The sequence below is a fragment of the Argiope bruennichi genome, chromosome 3 (assembly GCF_947563725.1).
Source record: "Argiope bruennichi chromosome 3, qqArgBrue1.1, whole genome shotgun sequence".
In the NCBI taxonomy this organism is placed as follows: Eukaryota; Metazoa; Arthropoda; class Arachnida; order Araneae; family Araneidae; genus Argiope; species Argiope bruennichi.
Genome location: NC_079153.1, coordinates 18,282,548 through 18,310,294, shown reverse-complemented (window position 1 = coordinate 18,310,294; position 27,747 = coordinate 18,282,548). Strand labels below are relative to the sequence as shown.

The following is a 27,747-nucleotide window of genomic DNA, read 5'->3' as shown; positions in this document are numbered from 1 at the left end:
TTTATTATAGAGTATGGAAAAAAGTTTGGACAGAACACATCTTTTGGTGTAAGAAGTATTTACCTACCTAATTAGGTAACACTAGGTCACACAATGTGCTTTGTAGAGCTTTCAGAGGGATTTTTAATCGAACACGCTGTACCTTGAATGCCACACGCAACAATTTTCAAATAATATATAACCCCAAAAATCTAAGAAATTGATCAAAGTTCACTAACGACCAATAACAATTTTTAAAAAAATCATACATGCATATTTTAGTACCGATCCTTTCAAAATGTATCATTTTTAGCTCCTTGTAGCGAAATACTCTTTGCATCTTATTAACATATACATTGAATTGCCAAATTTTAATATTCAAAGTTAAAATTAAGTCTAAAAAGCTATTAATTTAAGAAGCAAAACGTGTATGGGCACACTTGAAAATACTAGGTTTCTTTCGCATTACTAGAGAGTTATTCCGATACAATCTTATAGAATTATTACAGTTTTGAAGAATTATTATGCTCTTATAGATTTATTACGATCTTACCGAGGCTTTGCGCTCTTTACGTTCCTATAAAGTTATTACGCTCTTTTAGAATTATTAAAGTCCTACAAAATGATTACATTCGTATAGAATTATTACAGTCCTACAAAATGATTAAATTCGTATAGAAGTATTACAGTCCTACGGAGTTACTATGATCACATAAAATTATTACAGTCCTACAAAATGATTTCATTCTTTTAGAATTATTACAGTCTTACAAAATGATTACGCTCTTATAAAATTATTTCAGTCCTACGGAATAATTACGCTGTTATAGAATTATTACAGTCCTATAGAGTTAGTGCGCTCTTATAGAATTTTTATGATCCTACAGAGTGATAACAAACTTGTAGAATTAAGACAATCCCTACAGAGTCATTATGGTCTTATAGAATTATTGCATTCCTACAAGATGATTGCGTTCATATAGAATTATTATAGTCCTACAAAATGATTACATACTTATAGAATCATTACAGTCCTACAAAATGATGACATTTTTATAGAATTATTACAATCTTACGTAGCTATTACCTTGTTATAGAATCATAATGATCCTACATAATAGTTACGTTTTTATTGAATTATTACAGTGTTACAGAGTTATTACACCCTTATAGAAAATATTCCAATAGAGCAATATTCAATTCAGAATATTTTTTTTTATTAAGAAGTTAGATAAATACATAAAGGGATAATATACAATGTCACATATTCCAAATTTTAATAAGTTTTAAAATACTGAAATATCCATTTCTTTTTCCTTATTACAAAAACTTTAAAAAAAATTGATTTAATCTGTAACTAAAATGTTCTAAGATTTCTTAAAATCATAAATATATTTTAGTAAATAAATATATAATGTTATTATATCTTTGTAATGGATATATAATAATTATATAATTTATCGTATGAATATGTTTATGCAACAGATAACGAAATGTTTTTCTTTGATCTAGCATTTAATTTATTCTATCGATTTGCATAAATAAAAAAAACCGAAAAAAACGAAAAAAAATTTGCAGACGTGTTTTCACAAAATCATCGAAACATTCGATTACATCATTCTGTTTTATTTAAAACAGTTTTTTTTTTTGAATTACAAATACGCTTGATGTAAATTTTAAAATGGTTACAGTTTAATTGTATTTGAGGTTAAATGTTTACTTTTAAATTTCTCTTGTGTTTTCTTTTGAGCACATTTTTTGTACCTTTTTTATGTCATTCAATTAGTTTACTCGGAAAAGGTTAATTGTATTAGAATGTCTGAAGAAACTTCAAGAAGTTTTTTTTTCGGGAAGTAAATTAATTAAACGGATGAATACGAGAATTTTAATTCGTTAGAAATAGGTTTTTTAAGCTTAATTAAAGTAAAAAAAAAAGATTTTTCTTGTTTTGCTGCGTTATTTTATAAAGGTAGATCATTTTTTAACCTTTTACTTCCATTAATGTTTGAATTTTAATATAAAGATGGCTTAGAAAAATTTAATTTACATTTTCATTCAAATAAATCATAGCCTTTAATTTTTTTATTTAAAAATCCCTTGGTATGAATTAATATTATTTTCATGGGATTTTCTTCAAGGCAAATTTAAAATGTTTTCAATATTTAAAATTAATTTTTATATAAAAATACTTAGATGCTTAGAAATTAATTTGAAGCAAAACATAAATTCAAGGAAATTCAATGGCATTTCTGCGTTAACTAATTAAGTTTCTCTGAATTTATTTGTTCCCAAGTATAATTCTTTAATAATATAAATCGTAAATAGGCAGTAAGTAAGTAATCGTAAATAGGCAATTTTAAGTTCTAAAAGAAATACTAAATTTAAGTACAGAAACAAGAAAATTTACTCCTTTGATAACTCATTAATTTAATTTTTATTTAAAAAAACAAACAGAAAAAATTAAATACGATTTTGATGATGAAACATAAATTATTTTTTTTAAATTTGAATTCGGATTGAAAGCTTAATTCTTCAGTCAATATATATATATATATATATATATATATATATATATATATATATATATATATATATGCAAAAGTATTAGAATCAAGTTAATAGGAAAAACAAAAAATCAAATAAAAATTAAACCAAAAAAATTATAAAAAATATAAAAAAAGAATCCGGCCTGAAGACTTTTTCAAGGGTCACCCTCAGGCAGGGATTCAAAGAAAGGGATTTTTTTCTGTGAGGAAATACAGACATTGTCTAATAATGATTCCTCGTGACCCGAAAATGCTCAAGAGATATAGCATTTTAACAGAAAGGAAATCTTTCTTCTAATTTGTTGTTTTATATTTCCTTTCTGTTAAAATGGTATATCTCTTGAGCATAATTTCAGGGGATTTTCGGGTCCCGACTAATCATTATTAGATAATGTCTGTATTTCCTCACAGAAAAAATCCCTTTCTTTGAATGCCTGCCTGAGGGTGACCCTTGAAAAAATCTTCAGGTCGGATTCTTTTTTTATATTTTTTATAATTTTTTTGGTTTAATTTTTATTTGTTTTTTTGATTTTCCTATTAACTTGATTCTAATACTTTTGTATCAATTCATCTGTGTTTTAGAAGTAGCTGCAATTGCGCTCTCTAAATACTATGAAGTTATTTTTTGGTTTTAGTTTAAATAGGTTATAAATTTTAGTTGCGATTTCGAAACTTTTTTTGTTTTGTTTTCATTTTAGTTTCGTTTTCAAACTTTTTCTTACTTAAGATTGGTTATATATATATATATATATATATATATATATATATATATATATATATATATATATATATATATATATATATATATATATATATAACGAGATTTCTTCTATTTTGCGAAAGGGGGACTAAAATTTAAGGATTCAAAAGATTCAAAACTTCATAACTCAATCAGATTTGATAGAAGATATAGAAACCTTCATTTATTTATTTAAAAGTTGAAGTATTAAGAATGTAAAATTTCGCAGAACATGTTTCCTTAGGACTAAAAAACTGCATAAAATTTGGACATCTCAATTTTTTGAAGTATATTTACAGACCGAAACAAAATAAAATACTATTATTCACGTCATTTAAATCCCTTTGAAATAAAACTAAAAACTGAATTTTATGATGAATCTGAGAAACTTTTGTTGAATAATTCTTGAGATATTACATGAATTTTGTATATTATTCTGTTAAGCGTATAAGACTTAAATGCTGAACAACTCTATTTTCAATACTCATATTAAAAAAAAAAAATACTTTGTTCCCCCAAAAAAGTGTGTTTTATTTTAATTACAGTTTAATCATCTCCACTTTAATTTAAAGTTGAAATTTAATGTTAAAATAAAAAGACTATCAGACATTGAAGCTTAAAAATATTTTGATGACGAAGCTATTGAAAGACAAGTTACATAAAATATTTAATTGAAAATTTTAACTAGCATTAGGATTGGCAAACCGGCTGGTCGCCAAAGGTGGCTAGTTAACGATAAACCACTCCATGTGAACCCGAAACAGGGACTGCTTCAAGTATTCTACAACTTCTATATGTAGATGTACTGAACATATTTTTTAATGATTATGTCAACAAACTATAAGTATCTCAAAATAGTGCTATCCGTGTTGTATTGGTGTCGATTACATAGTGACCACAATTAAATATCCAATCTCCGTAACTGAAAGAAGTAACTGAGAATAGAAACTTCAGTTATTTTAGACTGTCGTAATCAGTTCATCTTAAAATGCTGAAAACAAATGCTGTTCCCAAAAACATTAAGTTAAATTTGATATTGAGAAGAGTTTTACCTGGTCTGACACAGCTCCAACCGCACAACCCATCGCACAGGCATCTTTTCCGAGTACTAATGCAATCGGCATCGTTTTTGCATTTGCGTAGACACTGCCGTCCTTTGGATGCCGCTTCATCTCGATCGCGGGGGCAAATGTCCGGCCCGTCGTCCACATCTGGGGACGAAATAAAGAAATAAGTAATACACAAAGTAATTGTTAGTTTTTAAAAATAACACTTCTTAGCAACATAAAATACATAGAGAAAATTTTAACTTCGAGTCCAGAACATTAAATCGAAATGATGCATTAGGCTTATTCATTTACCTTTGTTTCATTTCTAAAATTTCGAATTATTACGTATTAGAAGTACCTGCACAGCGTTCCCCGAGGCGTACCATCCAATACGAGAAATTGGCTTTAAACTGAAGTCTGATTCATTCTGTCTCTGTAATTCAATTACAGTGCCATTTAAAGAGACACGGTTACTTCGTTCAACAGAAGACACTGCTTCTCTATGTATGGATATTCTTTTTCTGATATTCGCTAACCGACCGTTTCTTTCCTCTACCTTTTCATTATCACGCAACAAATGAAGCGCTTTGGCATTTAATGTGCTCCAGAAAAGGTTGGATTTCCCTTTTTTTTTTGGAGGGGGGGGGCATAATGAATTTTGAATCGCTGCTTAAAATCAGACGCAAACAAAGAAATATATCGTATATGTATACCACAGCTCTTCCAACTTGCGAATGAGCAATTTATTTGAGATTTTCGCACATGCGCAGATAAATGCAAGCGCAGGTATTGCTGTTTTACGCATGCGCGAATCGTAGTAAGAAAATAATTAAAATTGAAAGTATAAAACACTTTTTTTGTTTTGATATGACTTTAATATACTAAATCCTTCCCCAATAAATGCCCTACAAAATGGTACAAATATCTCCAATGTCAATTAAGTATTTTTCGAGTTTTTATAATATGTATAGATAACCAATTACCAAGCGATTGCTAAACGCTTTTCAGTATACATACAGTAATTAAAACAATGAAAAATATTATGATATATATAGACTAAAAGTATATTTAAAAATTATTTAAGTAAAAAAATGCATCAAAATAAATCTGGTAATATTAAAAAGGTATTTTTTTAAATTTTAAAATAATGTAATACATTTTCTATAAATAATATCATCCAATTGACGAAATGAAAAGGCCAATTTCATTAATTTTTTAAAGAAAAAATTAATGTCAAAACCATTCTTAGTGAGTACTTCTTTCTCAAAATGCCAAATTTAGTAGGTCTAGATCCTAGGATCTGTCCTCCGAAATTTTAAAGAATGTTTCCATTATACATGTCTTATGATACAATTTATATATAGTATACCAACCTATATATGTACAAAATGTGGAATTATAAACAATTTACCTATTTTATCTTAGTTATTTTTACATGATTTCTAAAAGTGATGATTTGTTCTATGTAGCAAAAAATTCCTAAAAAGTAGAAGTTATTCCAAGTTAAATAAAAATTATGGATGCTCAAAGTCACCATCATTAAATCGTTAATACTTATGAACATAATACAAATGTCTATATTAGACATAATACAAATTTACATAAATGAATTCAATAAGGAACTGCCATACTAATCTACTATTATTTACTATAACTAGGTTATCAATTTTTATGGCAAAAATTTTTGGGCAAGAGATTTCTTCAGAAATTATTTTTCTGAAATTCTATATGTCACACTAACGTTTCTCTTTTCAATAATTTAATATTCAATATTTAGTAATAAATAAAAGATGAGACTATCCCGAATAGTTTTCAAGTTGATATTTAAATAGTTTATAAGATAGATCTGGTTACAGATGGTACGAAAAGAAAACTTCTCTTGTTAATCTGTGCCTTCTTATCAATTTAATTGAACCATTAGTACACATTGTTTCAATGAAATACAGGGTGGTTATAATTCAAGTTCTACTTTGAAATGGTCATAAAAGGAAAACTACTGAACCAAATGTTATCAAACTTGGTAATAGTTTAAAGGAGAACACGGGAATTTCTTTTCCGGCAAAAAAAAGTTCAAAACCTTTTGAAACCAGGCCAGAAATGGCGCTGTAGGCAATATTGTTAAACAAAATAGAACATGAAGACAAATGTGTTTAATCATTTCTGAAACGTGCTTGCAAAGCCTATTTAATGTGTGTTATCTCAAAAAGCACTGTTTATGGTGATAATCTGAACAATTTGGAGGAACTGAAAGAAGCGATACACCGACATGTGCTTAACATTCCTCCTGATATGCTAAGACTACTGTTGAGAATGCAGTAAAGCGATTTAACTTGCTTTCAGAAAATGGTGGACGTTACGCTGAACATGCTTTGCAAACAATTGTCTTTAATTTAATTTGCTATTTTAAGGTACAGATATTGCTTAAGATTACTGTAATTTAATCTCAAGTGCTCATTATTAACTTGAAGACATTGAGCTTACTCTGTATTCAGCTTTCCATTACAGGTAAAATAACTGCATCACTAAAGAATCAGAATTTCACTTATACTGCTATTAAGCTTTCCATTACAGGACAAATGTTGCGCCCCTAAAAAAATTAGAATTTCACTTTTTCAACAAAGAAGGCATCTATTACTATTCAACCTATTGAAAAATTTATTCTCTTTTCTTATTTTACTAAAAAAAATGTAGTAATTTTGTTCCTTATGTCAATAAGAAAACAAAAATAAGTACTCCCACACACTGTAGGAAATTTTATTTTTCAATGTTTAGATAAGAGGAACTATTTGAGAGAGACATTTTCCTTTTCTTTCGTTCATACGGGTTTCAAAAGGCTAAAAAACAACTAATGTGTAGATTTTCTCTGAATCTTTTGTAGTCTAAAAGCCATATATAAATAAAGATCACGTAAAGGGAATACATAAATATTAAATAAATATAATTCATTAAATTCCAAAAAATGCTTTAAGCCATTCTTATTGCTATTACTCGTACAACATGAATAGCAGACGATACTTTTTCTAATCATCAAAATAATAATAATAATGGGGAACGACATAACACTTTTCTATTAATTAATCTTTATAAATTATTTCTCAGTTATGTATCTTACGCTTTAATTTTATTTTAACTGCATTATATTATAATTAATATTCTAGAAATATAAAATTAGTAATTATTTTTTTAAATAATTTGTTTTTACTAATTTTTTTATTTAATTATAGTAAATTATTTAGAATATAGCTAAAAAAATTCGGAAAGCAAGTTTAAAAAATAAAGATTGACAAAAATAAAGAAAAGGTTGAATGAATAAAAATTTAAACATCTTCAGAAATAAGCAAGTTTATATCATCTCAACTTCCGTTCTCATGAAGGCGGAAGAGGCTTCAAGAATTAAAACTGAAAGCTCTCCCCTTTGCTAGTTCAGTACATATGTTTCGAGAAAGCATCTTGCTAAAGTTTCGTAACATTAATATCAAAAATTTAGCCAAATTTATATAGTTTTGAGGTTGGAAGTTAACTACCTTTTTGAAAATTTTCAAATCTGGATTGGAATTCCATTATATTTGGATATCGCGTAATTCAACTGTGATGCACATATAGTATCCAATTAGATGATAGAATTGCAATTGTAAGTCATGGCAATAAACATGTTAAACTAGCTAAGTAAGTTATATTATATCTATGAAATTTTGTATATTTGAATATTCTCGATGATTATAAGAGACTTAACAATTCGCTATTCTACCAATCAATAATTTTTTCCTGTTTTAACAGAAAGATGAGTAAAAGGCGTTAAAGGGTAAACAAATCTGCAACAGAACGACTTTGAAATGATAAATAGTAGGCTTTTATTTACTTTGAATTATATTTTATAGTATTTATTGCAAATAGTAAAATTACAGGTATAAATTTCTGATAATTTGCGCAATAAATATAAGTTACGTCACTAAAATAAGTTTTTAAACAAACTTTTATTTATTCGACACTTTTACTAATCCGGGCGTGCTCTGATGCGAATCTGCTAAATTGTTGTACATATTGTATTTTTTAATTAAACTTTTACCTTTAATTAAACTAAATTTGATTTCGTACTAATGACGTCACATTGTAGCAAGTTTGCGAAGTAATATTTAAAATAATTAAAATTAAATAAATCTGCTGTAGTAAAAACGAATACACTAATAGAAATTTGTTTTTAAAACTCATTTCTAATTAATTTATTTTTTGTTTTGTTTTGTTTTTAGGTAACAAATCACAAAAATCACCTTTCCATTTGATTATCATGTGTAAAACTGCAACCAATTTTTCATCTCATTAAAATGCAACGTAACTAATAAGAATATGGTGTTAAAATAAAAGGTTTAATTAAAAAAATTACAAATCGTCTATTTGGTATGTTTCATTACACTTAATTAGAATCAATTTTGTACAACATCATCCAGCGCATTTTTAAAATTTTTATATTTCGTTAAAATGCATATCAGTTACAAGGAAATTTTAATTATAAGCGTTTCATTTTAGACATCTCATAAGATATATCTTTTCATTTAGCAGTTTGAAAATGACTTAACGAGCAAGTTTTTCAAAACTTCCAATTTAATTTTTATTATTTAAAAAAGAAAAAACCAAAATCTAAGGCGAAAGATTTTTCATTCGATAATTGATGGCAGCGTTGATTTTTTTTTACTGTAACTATCGGTGTTCATTTTCTTTTTTTAATAATTTGTTGTGGTATAAGAAAGCGTCATATCAATCAGTTCTTTTTTTTTTTTTACCAAACTATTATTAAAACCTAAACCATGTTTATTAACTTTGCTACTTTTAACTTCATATAGAAAATTAATGAGGATTATTCAAGCATCTGTGAAACATAAAGGCATAGTTTCTAGCTCTAAAAAATCGTGTTTAAAAATCCGAATTTGTGCTGTTACTTTTTTTTGTTGTTGGCTGAAGTACTTTTTCTAGGCGCCGAATTAATTAAAATTTTCGTTTTAATTACTAACTTAAAATGAACTTTATTTAAAAGTTCTTATTAATTAAAATTGTTATTTTTTCCCGTCATTTTGCATATTATTAAGCTAAAGGATATTTAAGTAAATATTTTCTATACCTATTCAAAGCGTTCTTAGCGAGAACTTAAAGAGTTTCATTTTTCTGAAAATAATCGAAAAGATAATAAAAAACACTGAAAGAAATTAATAAAAGAAATGCATTTTTTTTCCGCTTGTATTCATAAATTAGTTTTTTTGTGTAATAAATCGCATTGTTTGGATGTTTTTTAAAGAACAAAAAATTACGAAAAAAAGAAAAGATTCGCATAACTCATGTTCTCTGCCATTAAAAACTTAATTAAAAAAAGTAAGGAAATCACAAAAAGTTGAACACGCAATAAAAGAAATTAATTTAAAGACTGATTTTCCTTGAATAAAAGATTTCAATTTGTTTGGGAAAAAAAAGGAAATTTTTCCATTTATTTTATTTTGAAACACCCTCTTTTTTTATTTATCTGAAAGCATTTCATGGATTTCGTAATATTGCAGAGGTTCCGTCAGTAATTCTTGGACCCAATAACATCGGTTCTAGTGTAATATGTAAACATCGTTAAATCGCTTGAAATGATCAATTATAAATATGTAATTTACAAATTTATTTTCACTTTCTTGTATACGTAGTATAGATTAAGTATAGTATTCGTCTAAAAATTCGAACTCTAGATTTTGTCGAGTCTCCATGTTTTAGATAACTCCTTGAGTCCAAAATACAGATTTCTAGAAAATGTTTGTCTATTTATCTGTGACAAACATGTTTTGAGCTACACAAAATTTAATATACCGCCTTTGCACAAAATTTGCAGATTTCTATTACAGTTGATTAAACTGTTCAGAGGTAGTCCGTCTGAATGATCGTTGGAATATAAGTTAACACGAATTTATAATTAAGAGAACTAGAAAGATGAAATTCGGTACACAGATTTAATATCTATAGAGTAGAAACCTTTCACATTTTCAGCCAAATCCAACTACGAGTTGACTCTGTGCTTTCAGAAACATATAAAGAAAATAATTAAAGAAATGCAATGATTAAATTTATAAAATAATGCATGCAATTTATTGACTACAAATATAGATTTGTGTCAAATTTTTGTTTCATTCGGTTCCAGAAAACGTATCTAAAACACAAATTCAAATTTTGGATACAATTAACTCATGCCAAGGATTAATTGTCAAAAACCAGCCAAGGGTGACACTATAGATTCAGTAAAAATGCTCAATTCAAGCCAAAAGTTAACATTTTGTAACTAATGTACGCCAGGGCTTCGTAAGGCGTTCTCTGGCACGAAAAGTTTATTGGAAAATATGCTAGCAAGTTTAGAACCGGCGGGAGTGGTTTTCCAAATGAGAAGCGAAATGACGCATAGGAGTAGAATTTACGGGAAGTATGTTCCTCTAGACCTTCATGTAAGCATCGATAACATATCGTCTTCTTTTCGATTCCCTTTATAGAACTCTGCATTCTTCCAAAGTATTATAGGGGTAGAAATGGGGGAGAGATAGCAAATCTTCCAAGATCGTGAAAAATCTTCATCTTCACCCGAATACCAATATTATAATGTAATACATAGAGTATAAAATTTTGTAGTACAATAAAGAAAACAGAATATGAACTTCAGACGTCCTTTTTAGGTATATTCCTACAGGAAGACTACTATTGCAATGGTTCTCATGACAAGTCTTTTGAAATGTTCTGCAATTCTTCACCAGTCATGGTCCAAGAACCCAAAACGAAGTTTTGTTTCAAAAGATATATATATATATATATATATATATATATATATATATATATATATATATATATATACCTTTTGAAAAAAAAGTTCGTCATAGGCCATTTTGCTCAAAGGAGGTAGAAATGATAGGGGATGAAATTTTTATTTCGCTATAACTTTCTTAATATTTCAATTAGCCAAATTAACGCCTCGTTAAGACAAAGAACGTTTGTTTTTAACATTTTCCGACAATTGCAATATATTAGAATGTAGGGGCCGAAAGATGATTTTTGTGCTCTAATATTGACTGTTTCTAATATCAACATTTTCAGTTCCCTGATAGTAACTCAGATGTGCCCGAATCTACCTTGGCCTTCCCGCTTGACGAGAGGAATTTTGTTCAACTGAATAGGATCCAAATTTTGACACAAATCCACAGTGTTTGACACAAAATTGCATATAAAATATGAGTAATCCTAGCAGCTGCATTTGAGTTACAGCATTTTATATCTGCTATTGCATGGACAGACAAACATTATCCTGTAGACAGATTTAAATAAATGAATATATAGGAAGATTTTCAACAGAAAAATATTTAATGTGCTCATGCATTTTTAATTAAAATATTGTATATTAAATTTCATCCATACAGTTCGCTTTCGAATTATCGAGTTCACACGCTTACGAACAGACATACAGAAATGCACATCTTCGACGGAATGTTGCATATCTGATTTACAATCTACAAATCTTATGTTAGTTTTATATTTCAAATTCAACGTTCTAAATCATTGCATTTTTCAGTTATCTTTTTAGCAGGTAGACAGAGAGAGATAGAAGAAATATCAAAAATGTGTTTTTCAAAGAGTTCTAAAATGTAAAAATTCCTCAAAATCTCGAAATCAAACTTTTAGATGACATACAACACAGGGAATTGTGTACAGAGGAGATCATTAGTCTTGGTTGGGTCAGCGCTAAAAATGGGAACAAAATTGCAATTCGGTCACAATTGAGATGATACAATAGAACATCTTCATACACCTGCATGCCAATGAGATAAGAAAATAGAATTTATCCTTGCAGGAAATGAAATCTTAAATATTTAGGGGCTACAACATCAACGTAATATCATAGCATATCACATCAGTAAGAGATTGATATTAAAATATCTGCAGGAAAAAAAATTATACAGTGTACTTTCTGATTCTCTCGCTAAAAAAGCAAAATATTGAATACGTGCATTTCTCATTAAGGAGGTCAGAGAAGTCGATGGGTTTGGTTCCCCATCGTCTTTTTCTGATAATAATACAGTATGGCATGTTTTGTTCTGAACTTCGTGGTATATGAAAAACATCACGTAAAGATTTTGTACTTGGATTTCCTGGACCATACGTGCGCTTTATCGGAAGATAATCCCACCACCTGCTAAGAGGGATTGGTCTGGTTTGCTGGTTGGATCACTGTTTATCCGATTGGTTCATTTATAACCCCAAATCTTAATCTGCGTAAGTTCAGTCTATATAGTGGTTTAAATGTTTTGGAACTTCATCGTTCATTTTTTTTTCCTTGAGTGGAATCAACATCGGATATAAGTTATGAATTTTGACGTAAAGATTCATTCATATAGCGCATCATTTGAATTTTGCGGGATATTGAAGAGCATAATGTCTGGATTCCTTTCATTCAATTATTAAACTCAATATCTGATGAGGACTACGAATTTTTTTGCAAAGATTCATATAATGTGTTACGTCTTTGAATCACCAAATTCAATTAAACTCAAATAAATAAACCAACATCCAATGAAGGATTAAATTTGATGCTTATTCCAGATGATGTAAAAAGGTTCAAAACTTCATTCGTATAAATCATAACGATTGTAATGAAGCATATTCACCAGCATCAACGTAAAAAGATCGAACTTTGGTCAAAATTCAAAATCTGTCTGGTGTTTTGAAGACTACATATTTCTTTTCCTTCCTCTGGCCAGCTTCATTTCTTTAATTATGATGGTCAGATAAACTAAATTGATTCCAGAAATAGTTTTTCGAATTAGAGAAGATTAAAACATTGAAATTCATCAAAACTTGGATTCGTTTTTTTTTCGAGCATTATGATTCTCATCTTTGTGAATTTTATATTAAAGGAATTTACCGGTAAAAGTTCTCATTCCGAAACTTTCTAGATTAAGAAGTCACTTACACCCCTTTCCCCTTCCAAAAATTGTTAATCTTGAGTGAAGCAGGGAATGCCACGAATACTCAGAATTTTACTTTCAGAGGCCCAAGCATGACACTTTTATGCAGCATTGTATTATAAAAAAATCATATATGCATGTTGATTGAGCTTTTTTCGATTGATTAAATCAAAACTTTGACACATAATTGCAATTTTGTTAACAAGATCACATACCGAATTTTGTTATTTTTTTACTTTTTACTTTCTCGTATCCATAGTCTGCAGAAAGTATAGTAGAAAGTATTCGAGACATAAAAAAATCGAACTTGAGATTTAGACGAATCTCCACGTTTCAGATCTGAGTTCGAAAAACACAATTTTGGAGAATGTCCGCCTGTCTGTGTGTCTATAACAATGATAATTCAAAAACGCTTTGAGCTGGATGGGTGAAATTTGGTAAACGGTCTTTACACTAAATTTGCAGATTTCTATCAAATTGTGAGTAAATTTTTTCAGAGTAAATGCGTCGGAATATAAGTTTATACGATAAATAAAACAAAGATAGCTAAATAGATAAAATTCGGTAAATAGATTTAACATTTGCAGTGTCACATTTTGAGCAAAATCCAACAAGGAAATGACTGTCATCAAATCTCTCTCTATCATCATCATCTCTTCATTGAATTTTTTTAACAATATTAATATTTTCTTTAAGTGCAATTGGAATATGGGGAAATAAAATTCACCAAAATAGTGCGCACATTGCAAATCACATAGAGATTAAAAATATATAATGCACGAAGATATATACCATTTCCTATTGTTAAAGCAAATATCAATTCACCAGAATTCTGCCCCAATCTATTTAATCGTGTAACAAAAGATCGCCTAAGCGCTAATGGTGCAAGTATTAGTTCACCTCCAACCATTACCAATTAAAGGGGGTAGTTGAAAGTACATTTCTACACCTGTCCTGCGGGGTTGTTATTAAAGCAAGATATATGGGCTCCTAATTTTCCAGGAAGTCGCTGGCGAAAGCACGCACCATGTCAAAAGAGTAATTACTGCTGCTACTTTGTCATTATTAGGGACCTCTGTTAATGAAGGAGTGTTTGTCAGAGCACTTGCCTTCCGACGGGGCGCTCATCCATTAGGGTGCCAACGAGGGGGAGGTCCTGCCAAAAGATTGTCTGGCAAGGGGAGATGGGAGAGGTGCTCCGTCCCACGATGCCGAAAGCATGGTCTGTTATGAAGTTTAAAGGCCCTCTGCGATTTCTGTTAAAGCGGCTATTACGGAAAAGTTAGTTAGTTTTCTCAAGAAACTTCGTCGAGCAGAAACTGGTTTTCTCTTAAAGATGCAATAATTGATGTGTGTCAGTCTTGACTGACGGTATTTGATTAATTTTATCATGTGTTTAATAATTACTCACGATCGTACAAAGACCTTTCTTCATTATTTTTCAGTAGTTTAAATATATCTTTCGAAAATGGCAAGATGTAACGATAAAAATATCTAAAAATAGAATAGTTTACAGACTGAATTCAGGCAAGGATGATGTTTAAAATTATTGTTATAAAAGGATACAAATTTGAGTCAGTAAAATTTACAGAATATCTAAAGCTTCTTTTCTTGTTCGTCAAAGAATTAATAAAAAAACATTGAAGGTCATACCAGTTATTCAGCACAAGGTAACTGCTAAATATTTTTATTAATTCTGTGTCAATTTATTTCACGGATATGAAATAAAAAATAATAACTGTATCATTATACTGATCATCATAAATGAAAGTTTATAGTGAAATAATTTTATTCTAATTGACTAACAGCTTTATTGACGGCCCATTTCATTCACGTTTTGAGTCAAATAAAAGTCCATTGCAGAAACAAAGGTTTCTGTTAAAGATATGGCGAATATTTGATTCAATAAAATGATAGATTTGCTTTAATTTGTTAATTTTTTTAAAAAAATGATACGTAAAAAAGTATATATTAATGAACTGTAATTGACGTGCTGTATAACTGTGAACTCTTGCGAAAGAACGATTTGCTAAATTATCCGAAACTACTTTTGATACGGCCGTAAAAGTGGATAATCTTCCCTCGCAATTGTTCGGCCTCTTAATACTAGAAGCACCGATCATATGATGCGAAAAACTATCAAGTGCTCAATGTTTGAAGGTATACTCAGCAATTTTTAAAGCCGGTTTTTAAAAAATTCTAAGTTGTTTGTCATATCCTATAGTATATAAAACAAACCATGTGCAATAATCTAAAAGATACAGACTGATGAAAAATTGCTAATTTTCTTCCTAGATAAAATTTAGGTAGCTGCATTAAAATATTCCTACTATATTTCTGTTAATCTCAAAAAAAAAAAAAAAATGTAAAGACTCAAATGTGCTTCAAATACTATTGGTCAGCAATGCAATATGTGACATCACTTATTAACACAGTCATATTAAAGTAGGTTTTACTAGAAGTAAATCTGAACAAAATGTAAATAAGCCTAACGATGAATAAAAATTTTCCTGATGCGAATATAACAATGTTCTTTTGGTATTCTGCACATCATGGATTAGTAAACTTGTAAGTACAATCCAGTATTTCTATTTGCTTGTACCCTATTGAAGTAGCTCTGGCATATGTGGTTACGGATCTATGAAACTGCTTTTTTCCATAATCTCATAGTAAGAAAGATAGATATACCGATATTTAAATTGACTCGGAATAGACTTGAATCATATTGGCTGACAAAAATTAATGGTGACATTATGGCGACGAAAATGAAGATTCTAGAAAATACAAGAATTGCGGCGATATCTCTATTAAGAAGCAAATTCTTAAATTCTGTCTTGATTTTCTGATTCTCTGTTAGAAAACATATAAAAAGTAGGCTAGAGCGAATCGGTGTGGATTCTCCATTTGGAATGTTAACCGGAGAAAGAGTTTTCTAGTTACCCTCTGAGCGATTTGTACTATTGCAGTTGTTTAGTAACCATTTGATATTTGATTGTACATTCGATAAGAATTGACTTTGTGTGCACGTTGGCTGTGTTTTGTTTCATGTATTTCCCGTTTTATTGTGAAATAAAGTATCTTTTTCCGATATCAAATGTATTGCAGTTTTCGCTGTACATTTCCGTATGAATTTTGTCAAATAATAATGACCACGGGCGCATATTTTTCCCCTGAGGAATATATGGTTCTTGCATTAAATGCTGATATTTAAGGAACAAAAACAGACCGTGAGAGTATAAATTCACATACTTTGACTACACAGATCCAAATTATTATACTAAGTTATAAACGAATTTAACGAAATTTGATGCAAAAAGGCAATATTAAATTAACAATTATCAAACACAAATACATGCATAATTGTTTGTCAGATATATTTTTGATTATTGTTAATTAATTAGATTTTTCTGTTCACTAATTCTCATAGAAAAATAAATTATTTAGTCCTTTTTAAAATCTTAAGCAGCTAAAAATATGCACATGCTAATTATATAAAGTTTTATAAAAAGTATTTTTTGAATATTTATCAAAAGTCCAAAATTCGGTTCAAAGATCTATCAAATAGGCTCACCTACATTTGTTCTAGATCTAGCTAAATAGGATTAAAAATCAATATTTATCCCTCAGGTATATTTAAAACAAAATAAAAATTTAAAATAAAAGAGGCACATTTTTGAAAAATTAATTGAGGTACTGTCACAAAAATGTCGACTTAAAATAATTTCTAACTTTTCGAAAACATTAATTAAGTGCATAAGAAATATATTTACTCCCAATATCATTTTGAAAATTTGTCAAAAATTTTTCATTTCTACTCTCGAGGAAATAAAACGTCTGGAAAAATTTTTCATCTATGCAATGCTCGAAAAGCAACCTTTTCGTTACCCGAACAAATGAGAGTTCTATGTAAATATTTCTTCAAAAAATCCTCAGGTTTTCGTGTTTAGTTTGTAATGTATCGATGCTTAAGCAAATATGCTTTTGCAGAGAACGGAACGGTCTCCTGAACGTATTAGAAAGAATCCTTGAAACGTGTTGGTTCACCTTTACTTTTCTTTTTCGTATTTCACCCCATCTATATTACTTATTTTGACAGATTTCAATTGAGGTTGCATTTTCCATGCCATTTTCCAGGAGAGTTTTGCTGTTACTAATCTCTTTAGATTTAATAAGTCTCCTTCAGGTTCCATTTCACTTGAAAAATGATGCATTTTTTAAAAAACAAGATTATGTTAACAGCTTCTTTATTAATGAGTTGGAAGGCTGGAATTTCTGCAAAGTGTGGTTTAGTGTTTTTAAACAGATTCTTGATTTTGGACTGCGAGATATTTCACAAAATGAGTTGCAAAGACCACAGGAATATTTCCTTAACTGGGCCATTACAGTGTGTTTATGTTGAATTGTATTAAAAATGTAAATTGTAAAGATATTTTCACAGAAATACGGTTCAGATCAAGAGAATGGGAAGATAATTTCAAAGAAAAGAATTAATTTCCGGAGCAATCAAGAAACTCAAAATGTAGACCGATTGGTAAAATTTACGATTTAAGTATTAATTTTAATGACTCTTCAACCATATTTTTGTTAATGTAGACGTAATAGGAATAAAAATATCTGCTGTTGAAGTATTTATTGTTTTTTTTTTTTTACATTTGTAGATACGAAGTATTCTAAGAGGTATTGTAATTGTCAAACTATAAACAGCAAATTCAAACTTACGGTCATCTAATTAACGTTTTTGATAAAATAAAATCAGTTGTGATCATAAAATTGTTGCTTCAGTAATGATGAATGATTTCAAATTTTTGAACTTTAAGATTTAGTACAAACTTTTTTAATAATATCCCAACTAATTCAAATAAATGAATTTTCTACTAGGGCTTGACGGTTTTACAAACCCTTGTTTAAAAACCGGTTTTTTAACTAAGAAAACAGGTTTTTCAAGAAAGCCTGGATATTCATCCTCCTCTTCTTCTTCAAAAAAATGAATTTTATCGGCTGGACCGAATCGTTCAGCAGCTGAGGGCTTAGAGCGACGATATGCCAAATTATTAACATGTGAAGGTATATTTCAATTTCTGTTAAATGAACTAAAAAAATGTAAACTCTGAAATAAGTTTGAAATTTTTATGTGCTTTAGAAGAACGAATTCAAGAAAGAAGACAAGTAGAATTAGCAACTCTTTTACTGTATTTGCAAAATCCATAAAACATTTCTAGTTCAGCGAAGAAATCTAGTCTACTTTTATTATCTTCAAAAAACCGAAATCATTAAGTTATCTGGAAATATATTGTCTAGAATATTTCCAAATCATTATGTGAAAACCGATTCTCATGAAGAAAAATCAAAGAAACTACTCATTAATGTTTTTTTAAAAGAAGCCATGGAAAAATCAATTCATAAGTTTCTATAAGAACCTAAAGGAAAACTTACAAATCCAAAGACACTGAAAGCTGAATTGTCATTATTTGAGGCAATGAATAAAAAAAGAAAAAACTTAGATTTGTTATTTGACGCCTTGGAAACTTTAAATGAAGCTCAGTAGCAAGTGAAAGTGTATTTTCAATTTCAGTCAGTACTGTGTCCAAAATAACAATAGGTTTTAGCCACCGCTCAGTGGATATTTTATAAATTTTTTTAAATCCTATTTTCTTAGGAGAAATTAAAATTAGCTAAAATAATATTAATATTATTTGAAATTTTTGTTTGAGTTTTCGTTATTTTGTGTAAGTAATATGTATATGTAATCTTATTATTATTATTATTATTTTAATATTTTGAGTGTGATATTGATTGTTTTTTTTGTTGTTATTTTATATAAATTAAATAAAATATTTTTCCCTATTCTATTTTTTGACAAAAATTTGGAAACCGGATAAAACCGGTTTTTTGGAAATATTAAATTCGAAAACCGGTTCTTCAAAAAGTCGGGTTTTGTATAAACCATATTTTCTACAGGTTAGCTACCAAGCACTGCAACTAATCTGTAATATTTCTTTCCTGCAATGTTAGACTCATTATTTGGAAATATTCTTAATTAATGAAAAGTAAATGCCTCCCCCCCCAAGTTGATATTTTAAAAAATTGGCGACTATTTTGAAACAATGGCTCAAGAAATGAAGATTTTGAAAAATGCGAGAATTATCGTTATAACTTTATTATGATCCAAAGTATGGTTCTCTAACATTTCAAACTCAATCAGAAAACTAAAAAAGATGAAACGCTCTTCTCTCTTTGTAGTGATGATTACAGAGCAAGCTCTCCGGTGTTTTTTGTTTTCCCTATTATTGTTTCCCAACAGCAACTTATTAGTGTCTTTAATGCTCATTTTTGTGTGCATTATGCCTATAGATTTATAGCCTAAGCTTTTTTTTTTTGTAGACATTCGTGGCATAAAGGACCATCTTCCATTTTCCATCGTGCTAGATATCTTTCACCATTCACCTATTGGACGATTCCCTTAAAAATTCTATAGCACTTCAGAAAATAAAAATTAATCTGTTAGTATAGCAAGTTATTTCTCTGTTTATGCAATTGCACGGGAACTTTAGCCTTCGGAAAGCGCTCTTGCCCCCTTTAACGGACGTTGGATTTTCTTTCCCCACAGATCCCAAGATAAACTGTACACCAGAATCAACAAGATCCTGAAATTAGAATTATGTTGAGTACCTATGCCTACCCTTCTTTCAATAACAGCATCCTGTTAGTATAGGCGAAATTTTTATCGAAGCAAGAATTTAGAACTGTTTTAAAGATATATACCGAAAATGTAAGGCTAAAGATCCCTCAGGTAGTTGATTTTCTGCAGGCAAAATTAAAATGCCTTGGTTGTTGCCTAGTTTGTTCATGTACATTTAGAAACGATAACTGAAAGATGCCATAAGATAAAAGAATAAAAGTAATATGTTTGCACTATAATTACATACCTATAATTTTAAAGAACGATGAATGGACGGTAAAAAATCCAGTTAGTTCAAAAATGGATATTTACTAGCTAACTCAATAACGCTTCATTTTACAAAATACATGAAACAAAATACGACATAAATGTACACAAAGACAACATTTTCAGAAATATACAACATAGACAATTGCAGGTAGAGAATTCATTCCGCAATAAAAATTAAAAAGAAAATTCACTCGACTTACTCTCTGAAATTTTATAGTTTCGCTTGCGTTTTCATAATTGCCGAAACAGAGTATCAAATTCTGTAGAATACCTGCAATCTTAATTTCTAATAGAGATAATGCTGAAATTTTAGTGCATTAGAAAGCCTTTTGTCGCCAAATTTGTTACTAAAGCTGAGGATCATTGATTTGGAGTTCAATCAGCATCCAATAAGGTACCAGTAAACTCTCTACTTAATTGTGAGAACGCATGAAAGCAATAGTAAAGATTATTATTATGTTAAAAATAGAGTATTATTTTGTTGAAAATATGATAAATGAATAAATATATTAAAACAGTAAAAACATCGCAATAAATAGTATCAATATTAAATGGCAGAACTGAATCAATTGATAGGAAAGAAGGCACTTTTAAGATGCTTACTTGATAATTTGTTTTTTTTATATATAAATTCAAGACTCGTCATTGTATAGAGGTATACTGTAAAGTCGAGAAGCTCTATACTAATACAATATTTTCAGAAATAATTTTTTTTTTCGCTCAAGCGTAATTTCTCTTACAGTAACTATATACATACATATATGGCATGCTTCTAACTAAAAGTAAAGCAAAATATATTTTTACTATTTTAAAATATTTATTCAGTCATCTTATTTTCTACAAAATACTGAAATTTTAAAATAGAATGCAGAAAAAGACTTAAATGGAGTTACTCACTATAGCATTTATTGTAGTAAACATGAAAGGCATTTGAAAAGAATAAATCTACCATATTTCGGACCACAGTAGCGGAGCGTATTTTATCCTATTTTTTCGAAAATTCTATTGTGAATCATGCAGGAATATATAAGAGAGGATTATGTTTTTCAATTTAATGGACTAAAAGGTATTTTTCAGAAATATGTTATAAGGTACCGGTAACTATAGATATGCGACATAATGTGTTGAACTTTAGTTCAAACACGTTTTAAAGCATTTCCTTACAAATTTAATCTAAGATATTTTATTCCTTTTCAGTTTTTTTTTATTTTATTTTTTTTTATTTCAAAAAGACTGCATAAAGCTGTTTCGTATAGATAGTTATTTTATTATAACACAAATTATTCTATTAATGTGTGTTATAATTAAAATATTCATCGATATGCTTACTGATCATGGAAAACACCACTGTTTCCTGTTGATATTTTAAAACTTGCCCAATTTTCAATATTTATTTGAGTCTGCTTCAGTTATTCGATCTTTCTTGAATAATTTCATGCGATTCATTATTACCTCGATTTTAACAGGAAATGGCAATTAAAAATTTTCAACATTATCGTCACTATTTTAAGCACAGACGGCACTGCGCAGTGTTTTCTATTGCTCACCAATAACTTAGAGGAACGATACAATATCCTTCTAGATTAGTTAGACAAATCCTGCTCGACTCGCATGCAATAATTACAGTTCTTTATCAAATTTTGACTTCATCTGGGGGAGAATTAATTCCAAACTATTTATTCGGTTTTCTGATACTCAGGTATTAATTGATTTGACTGCGAGGTATTAATCACAAAATTTAGCCAAAATTCTAGCGATAATAGATTCTTCTTGCAATTATTGTTCGCCAGTGGAAAGCGATTAATGATTCCCAATTATCTTTAATATATTGCGAAGCACACAACTCGGATGTTCGGAAGCTTAAAGTAAAATTATGTAAATAAGGGATTCGCGGCCTTGTCAAGATTTATAATCTCATGCTGTCGGGTAACTCTCATTTGAAGGAATCTCAAATATGAGGATAAAAACCTTCCAGCATAGAAATTGGTTCTCTTTATCCTGGTGTGTACAGGAAAAAGTATGGGGGCGGGGCTACCTCCTATCAATGACGGGGCATACTTCCTATGGGAAGGGTTGTACCGTGGCCAGTAATGACATTTAGAACTCAACAGTATTGCTGTCACGGTGGTCATTTAGTTTTATCCATGAGACTCAGGGTAGTCAATTTATGATTATATTGTCGGTACAGAGATAATACCTTTATTAGAACATATATAAGATAATTGCAGAGAAAATGCTATCACTGGTTAGATTATCGAATACACAATTAACCACTAAATTTTATCCGCCTAGCTATGTGTATTTTCAAATTATCATTTTTATATACAGAATACGAAACCTTGTTTCATCTCACACGCAGAATTGAAATCTAAAATTTCTTCAGATTTACGAGATCAAAATTCGCTGACAGTTACATGGCATTTATTCACTTCATCACATAACACAAATTAGAAAGACAAACTAGAAAATGTAAAGGAGGTAAAAAAAGAATAATTACTCTAATGAGTTTTTAAGTCAATTTTTTTGCGTAAAAAGCGTAATTAACAGTCGCTTAAAGGTGTTTCAGGCTTGTTGAGTAAAGAGTTTCTTCTTCTAATTTGACAAACTAGACTAATCATGTTGTTTACAGAAACACGGGAAGGAATGCGTAGAATAGTGGTGTACCCTCTTAAATATTTAGGATAGTGGCTAAAATTCTCTTCTGAAATTTAAAGAATAATAAATATTCGATGAGTTGAATAATTATTTAACCTCAATGACAGTGATATTCTTATTCTTAATTATGAAATGAAGAAAAGTTGATCTCAAAAATTGATTAAAATTTAATTTTTTGTAAAGATTTAAAAAATGAAGTTATTAATTATATTTATAAAAAGTTTAGCTAAATATTGATAAAATTAAATTAATTTTACAATATCTTATCTTTCAAAATATTGATATCAAATATATTAAAGAAAATAATGGATATGGAGAATATTACCTCTTCTATCTTATTTTCTTGATATTGCATTCTTTGCTTGCCATTAACTAAGGTCGTTGAAATATTTGAGTTTCAAATATATATATATATATATATATATATATATATATATATATATATATATATATATATATAAAACAATTTATTTATTTGTGAATTGAATGTCATTCCTTTACTACAAAGTGAGAATGGGAACTTGTCTTCTAATAAATAAGAAAGAATTTCAAACGAATATGATACACAATTATGGGTAATGTTGTAAATAAACATGGTATATGAATATGGGTGTGATTGTAAACAAATATGGTATACGAATATGGGTGTGATTGTAAACAAATATGGTATACGAATATGGGTGTAATTGTAAACAAATATGAATAACCTGTTAACCGGATATTCAATTCGTTTTGCATTGAAATATTTTTTCATAACCAGTTAATAGGTTAAAAAAAGCTTTCAAATTATGTTTAAAAATTTTGACGATGTAAAACATTTTCTTTTTATCCTTTTCAATATAATTGAATCACCTTGTATTTAGAAATATATTCAAAAAAGTGTTTTATTTAAAAGCGTAAGCGTTATAATAATATATTCAATAATCAAAACAAATTTTTTCAAATTATTATGGAAGCAACGCAGTTTGTAATAATCTCTGCTATTTATCTTAATTCTAAAATTATGCCGACTTAGTAACATTGTAGCAACAACAGCATCTATCATAGAACATAAAACTGTACTCTTTTAGCATTTCTAAAATCGATTAAATTTTTCACAATAGTTTATATAATAAACATAAATTATCTGCGATATGATTAAAACACGAGCATTTCCGTTAAGAAATTATCTTTTTCTAACATGTGATGTAAATATATGCTGATAATTGGCTGATCCGACATTGGATAATCTGTAAATATAGAATGGATTAACAATATATTAATAAGAATGCAAACGATATTATTTTGAATGATACTTAATGATACTGTGTTTAGAAGAGTATAGAAAGTTTTGTTTAGACAGAAAAATTACAATTTCATTTTAAACATACAAATAATTTATTTTAGCTTGTAATGATTTAAAATAAAGTATTATATATACCGACATATATTAATCTTTATGAGAAAAAAAATTTCATATCCGACATTTTCTGTAAACGTTTGGGTATGCTAAGCTTATGACTTAATAATTAAAACAAATATTATTGTTCTTAGTACGATAAACTTATATTTCTGCAATGCCTGAAGAGTAGACAACATGTGTCTATACTTTTTCAATTTGTATTTATTCTTTATTAAATTCCTATGTGATATTCGGTTGTTTATTTAATTTATTGAAATTATATTAGATATAGTTTTCGATATAAAAGGGGAAAGAATAAACATAAATTCAAAATAAACTTTAAAGCAAATTTAAATAGTTAACACTTTTCAACTACCACATATTATAAATATGCTTTCAATAATCAGAAATTATAAATAAAATTATTTGTTCTAATTGTAAAATAATTTCAAAGTATCTTTAAAAAATGAATTTAGATACCCAAGACATTATTTCAACGGATGAATTTTTATTTGCAAACCTATTTTTAAATGAATTTTCACATTCCACGTATTATACGCCATTCCCAGGTAGCACAGCCTGTCGTACAATATTGTTCAACATTGTGCGATATTACATGATATTAAACAATATTCTATAATGTTAAACCATATTCTATAATGTTGAACAATATTCTATAATGTTGAACCATATTCTATAATGTTAAACCATATTCTATAATGTTGAACAATATTCTATAATGTTGAACCATATTCTATAATGTTAAACCATATTCTATAATGTTGAACAATATTCTATAATGTTGAACAATATTCTATAATGTTGAACAATATTCTATAATGTTGAACAATATTCTATAATGTTAAACAATATTCTATAGGATTAAGCAATATTCTATAATGTTAAACAATATTCTATAATGTTAAACAATTTTCTATAATGGTTAAGCAATATTCTATAAGGTTAAGCAATATTCTATAATGTTAAACAATATTCTATAATGTTAAACAATATTCTATAATGTTAAACAATATTGCGTATATAGATCAATGTCATACAATATTGTACAATACTTATATGCTACTAGGGGTATGAACTATATAATATTATACAATATTATACAATATTGTATAAAAATATACAATAACGTGAAATTGTGATAGTCTATAATATTGTAAAGATTTTTTACCATTGTTGTAGACACTTTTCCATATCACTATTAAATAAATAAGCATTTTTCCTTATTTCGGGAAAACATGTTTAAGCAAAGAATAATTATTAAAGGATTGCAAACATAACATTTGTAAATATTTGTAAACGTTGATTCAGAAGCATTTGTTTTAAAATTATTGAGAGACACTTTTAAATGCCTTTATTGGCCAACGAGTAATCCAATATTAATTGCTTGAATATCACTTTTACAAATTGCCACAATAGCAACTACGAAATCCTGAGCGAATCCCTTAATGCACTTCTCGCGATTCCCAACACTCTCATAACTCAACGCCTGAAGCAAATTTGAAACTCAATCCTTAGTAGAGACTTGTTGCTGAACAATCCATCTTAATCCCAACCGTGTCTTGGAATGAAAATCGATCTTCTGCAGGAAGGATCGCTTCTTCATTAAAGCAGATCTTCTAAGAAGGAATTGATGAAAGTAAATTACTAGCGGAATGGGGATAACAGGGGCTTTAATCCGGGGGGGTCTCTCCTGTTTGTTTGGCCAATTATGAAATAGGGCCGCGAAGATCGATACTCAATCAGACAGAACCGGCAACAAGGCCAAGACGATGCAAGTTCAGGAAGTGGGAATCAATGTTATTGCTTTGGGGGGTGCTGGAATGATGGGATGGGGGGTGGGGGTTATTGTGAAAGCATCGATCCGCTCGGGTGGTGATAAGAAGTTTTCAAAAGAAGCTGCAGAAGCAAGAGAAGATTCAGAGATTTTCCAGCCAAATTTCAATTTGTGCCGGCGGCTTTAGAAATGAGGACTATCTGGAACGACGATGGATAAACTGATGGATTATGTCTTGCTTTGTGAGATAGATGAAGGTATGTTCCATTTCGCCCTCCAGTGGTCTGTTGAAGATGAGGCGATTTTGGAAAGATGTTCCGATAAAAAAAATAAAAGAAAGGCGATGGACTTTAGATTGAAGCAAATAAACTGGTGGAATCGTAATCAAAAGTTGGGGATCAAATAAATGTTATCTAGGTCACGTCGGCACATTATACTGTTATAGCCTCTAGTTTTCTAGAAGGAATGCCTATTGAAAAACATCTTATTTGTTACAATATTTATTTGGACCCTGGTGGGATATTTTAAATTAAAATATTGATGGACTCGCTAATTATCTTTTACTTCGTTATTCGAAATTCATGCTGTAAGAATAATAAACAAATTAACCCTAAAAATTGGATAGATATTTTCAAGATAGATTCAAATAGTTTGACCTATATATTTAAATAGTTTGCTTTTAATAATCTGCTCCGTTCTAGTATTCTGTTTCAATAGTTTAATATTTTGTCTTATGAATATAAACACAACATTCAACAGAAAACGATTAAAATTTTAATTTTTAATGCTAATTTTTTATTCTTTGTTTCTGTTATCTTACTTCTACAATACACCAAATTAATATGCATGATGATGTATGTCATTTTTTTTTATCAAATGAAGATAATATTACTAATAAATCATCGTTAAGTTAACATTTTTCATGAAAATACCATCATTTGCTTTAAAGTTTAGGGAAATCACAGTTGTATTTAGAATAAAAGTTAGGATAATGATAAATGCAAAAGAAAAGAGGCATAGATTGACATTATTAGTTTCAACAGATAAATGCAAAGTTACAGTAATTTAATTTCAATATCTTTTAATAAAATGTATTTTGCAATTGGAATTTTCATCCAAATGAAACAGCATTTTATTATTGAATCTTTTCATTTTATTTTTAAAAAATGTTTAGCTATATATCCGAATGATAAACTCAGTGTCTAGTTAGAGTAAAAGAATTTTGACAAAGTATTCTCGTTTTAACTTATGACATTATATTGATATTTTGAGAAATTCTTCCGGGCCATTAAATAACTCTTAGAAATTTACTTTTAAAAAATATTAAATTAACTTATCTTATTTTAATATAAACTCTATTTTGGTAAGTAAAAATTTTCATAAAACAAAAAATTTTAATTTAAATTCGCAATTTTAACTAATTTAAGACTTATGCCAATTTTATTCATTCATAATATTTTACAAAAGAAAAATTGAAATTAAAAGCCTTTTAAATAACATCATTAAGATTTTAGTAAATAATTTTTAAAGAAAAAAAATAATCGGAATTATAATTTTTATGCCCTGAAATTTTAACAAGAATTTTCCAAGTTTCAACACATGTAATTTGAATCCTAAATAAATTCTTGCTAGAAAGTAGAAAAGCAAGACTATTCATTAAAAATGGTTTTCCATTGTGTTTATATGGA

The 27,747-nt window shown here is 28.7% G+C and overlaps 1 protein-coding gene across 3 annotated transcripts in view; it reads right to left on the bottom strand.

The window, feature by feature from the left end:
- Window positions 1-27,747, bottom strand: part of LOC129963679 (sushi, von Willebrand factor type A, EGF and pentraxin domain-containing protein 1-like) — a 641,663-nt gene that overhangs the window by 389,478 nt on the left and 224,438 nt on the right. For all 3 annotated transcript variants that reach the window (XM_056078177.1, XM_056078179.1, XM_056078178.1), the window contains exon 2: window positions 4,317-4,475. In XM_056078177.1, coding sequence (XP_055934152.1) covers window positions 4,317-4,475 — 159 coding nt within the window. The remainder of the gene's footprint in view (window positions 1-4,316; window positions 4,476-27,747) is intronic.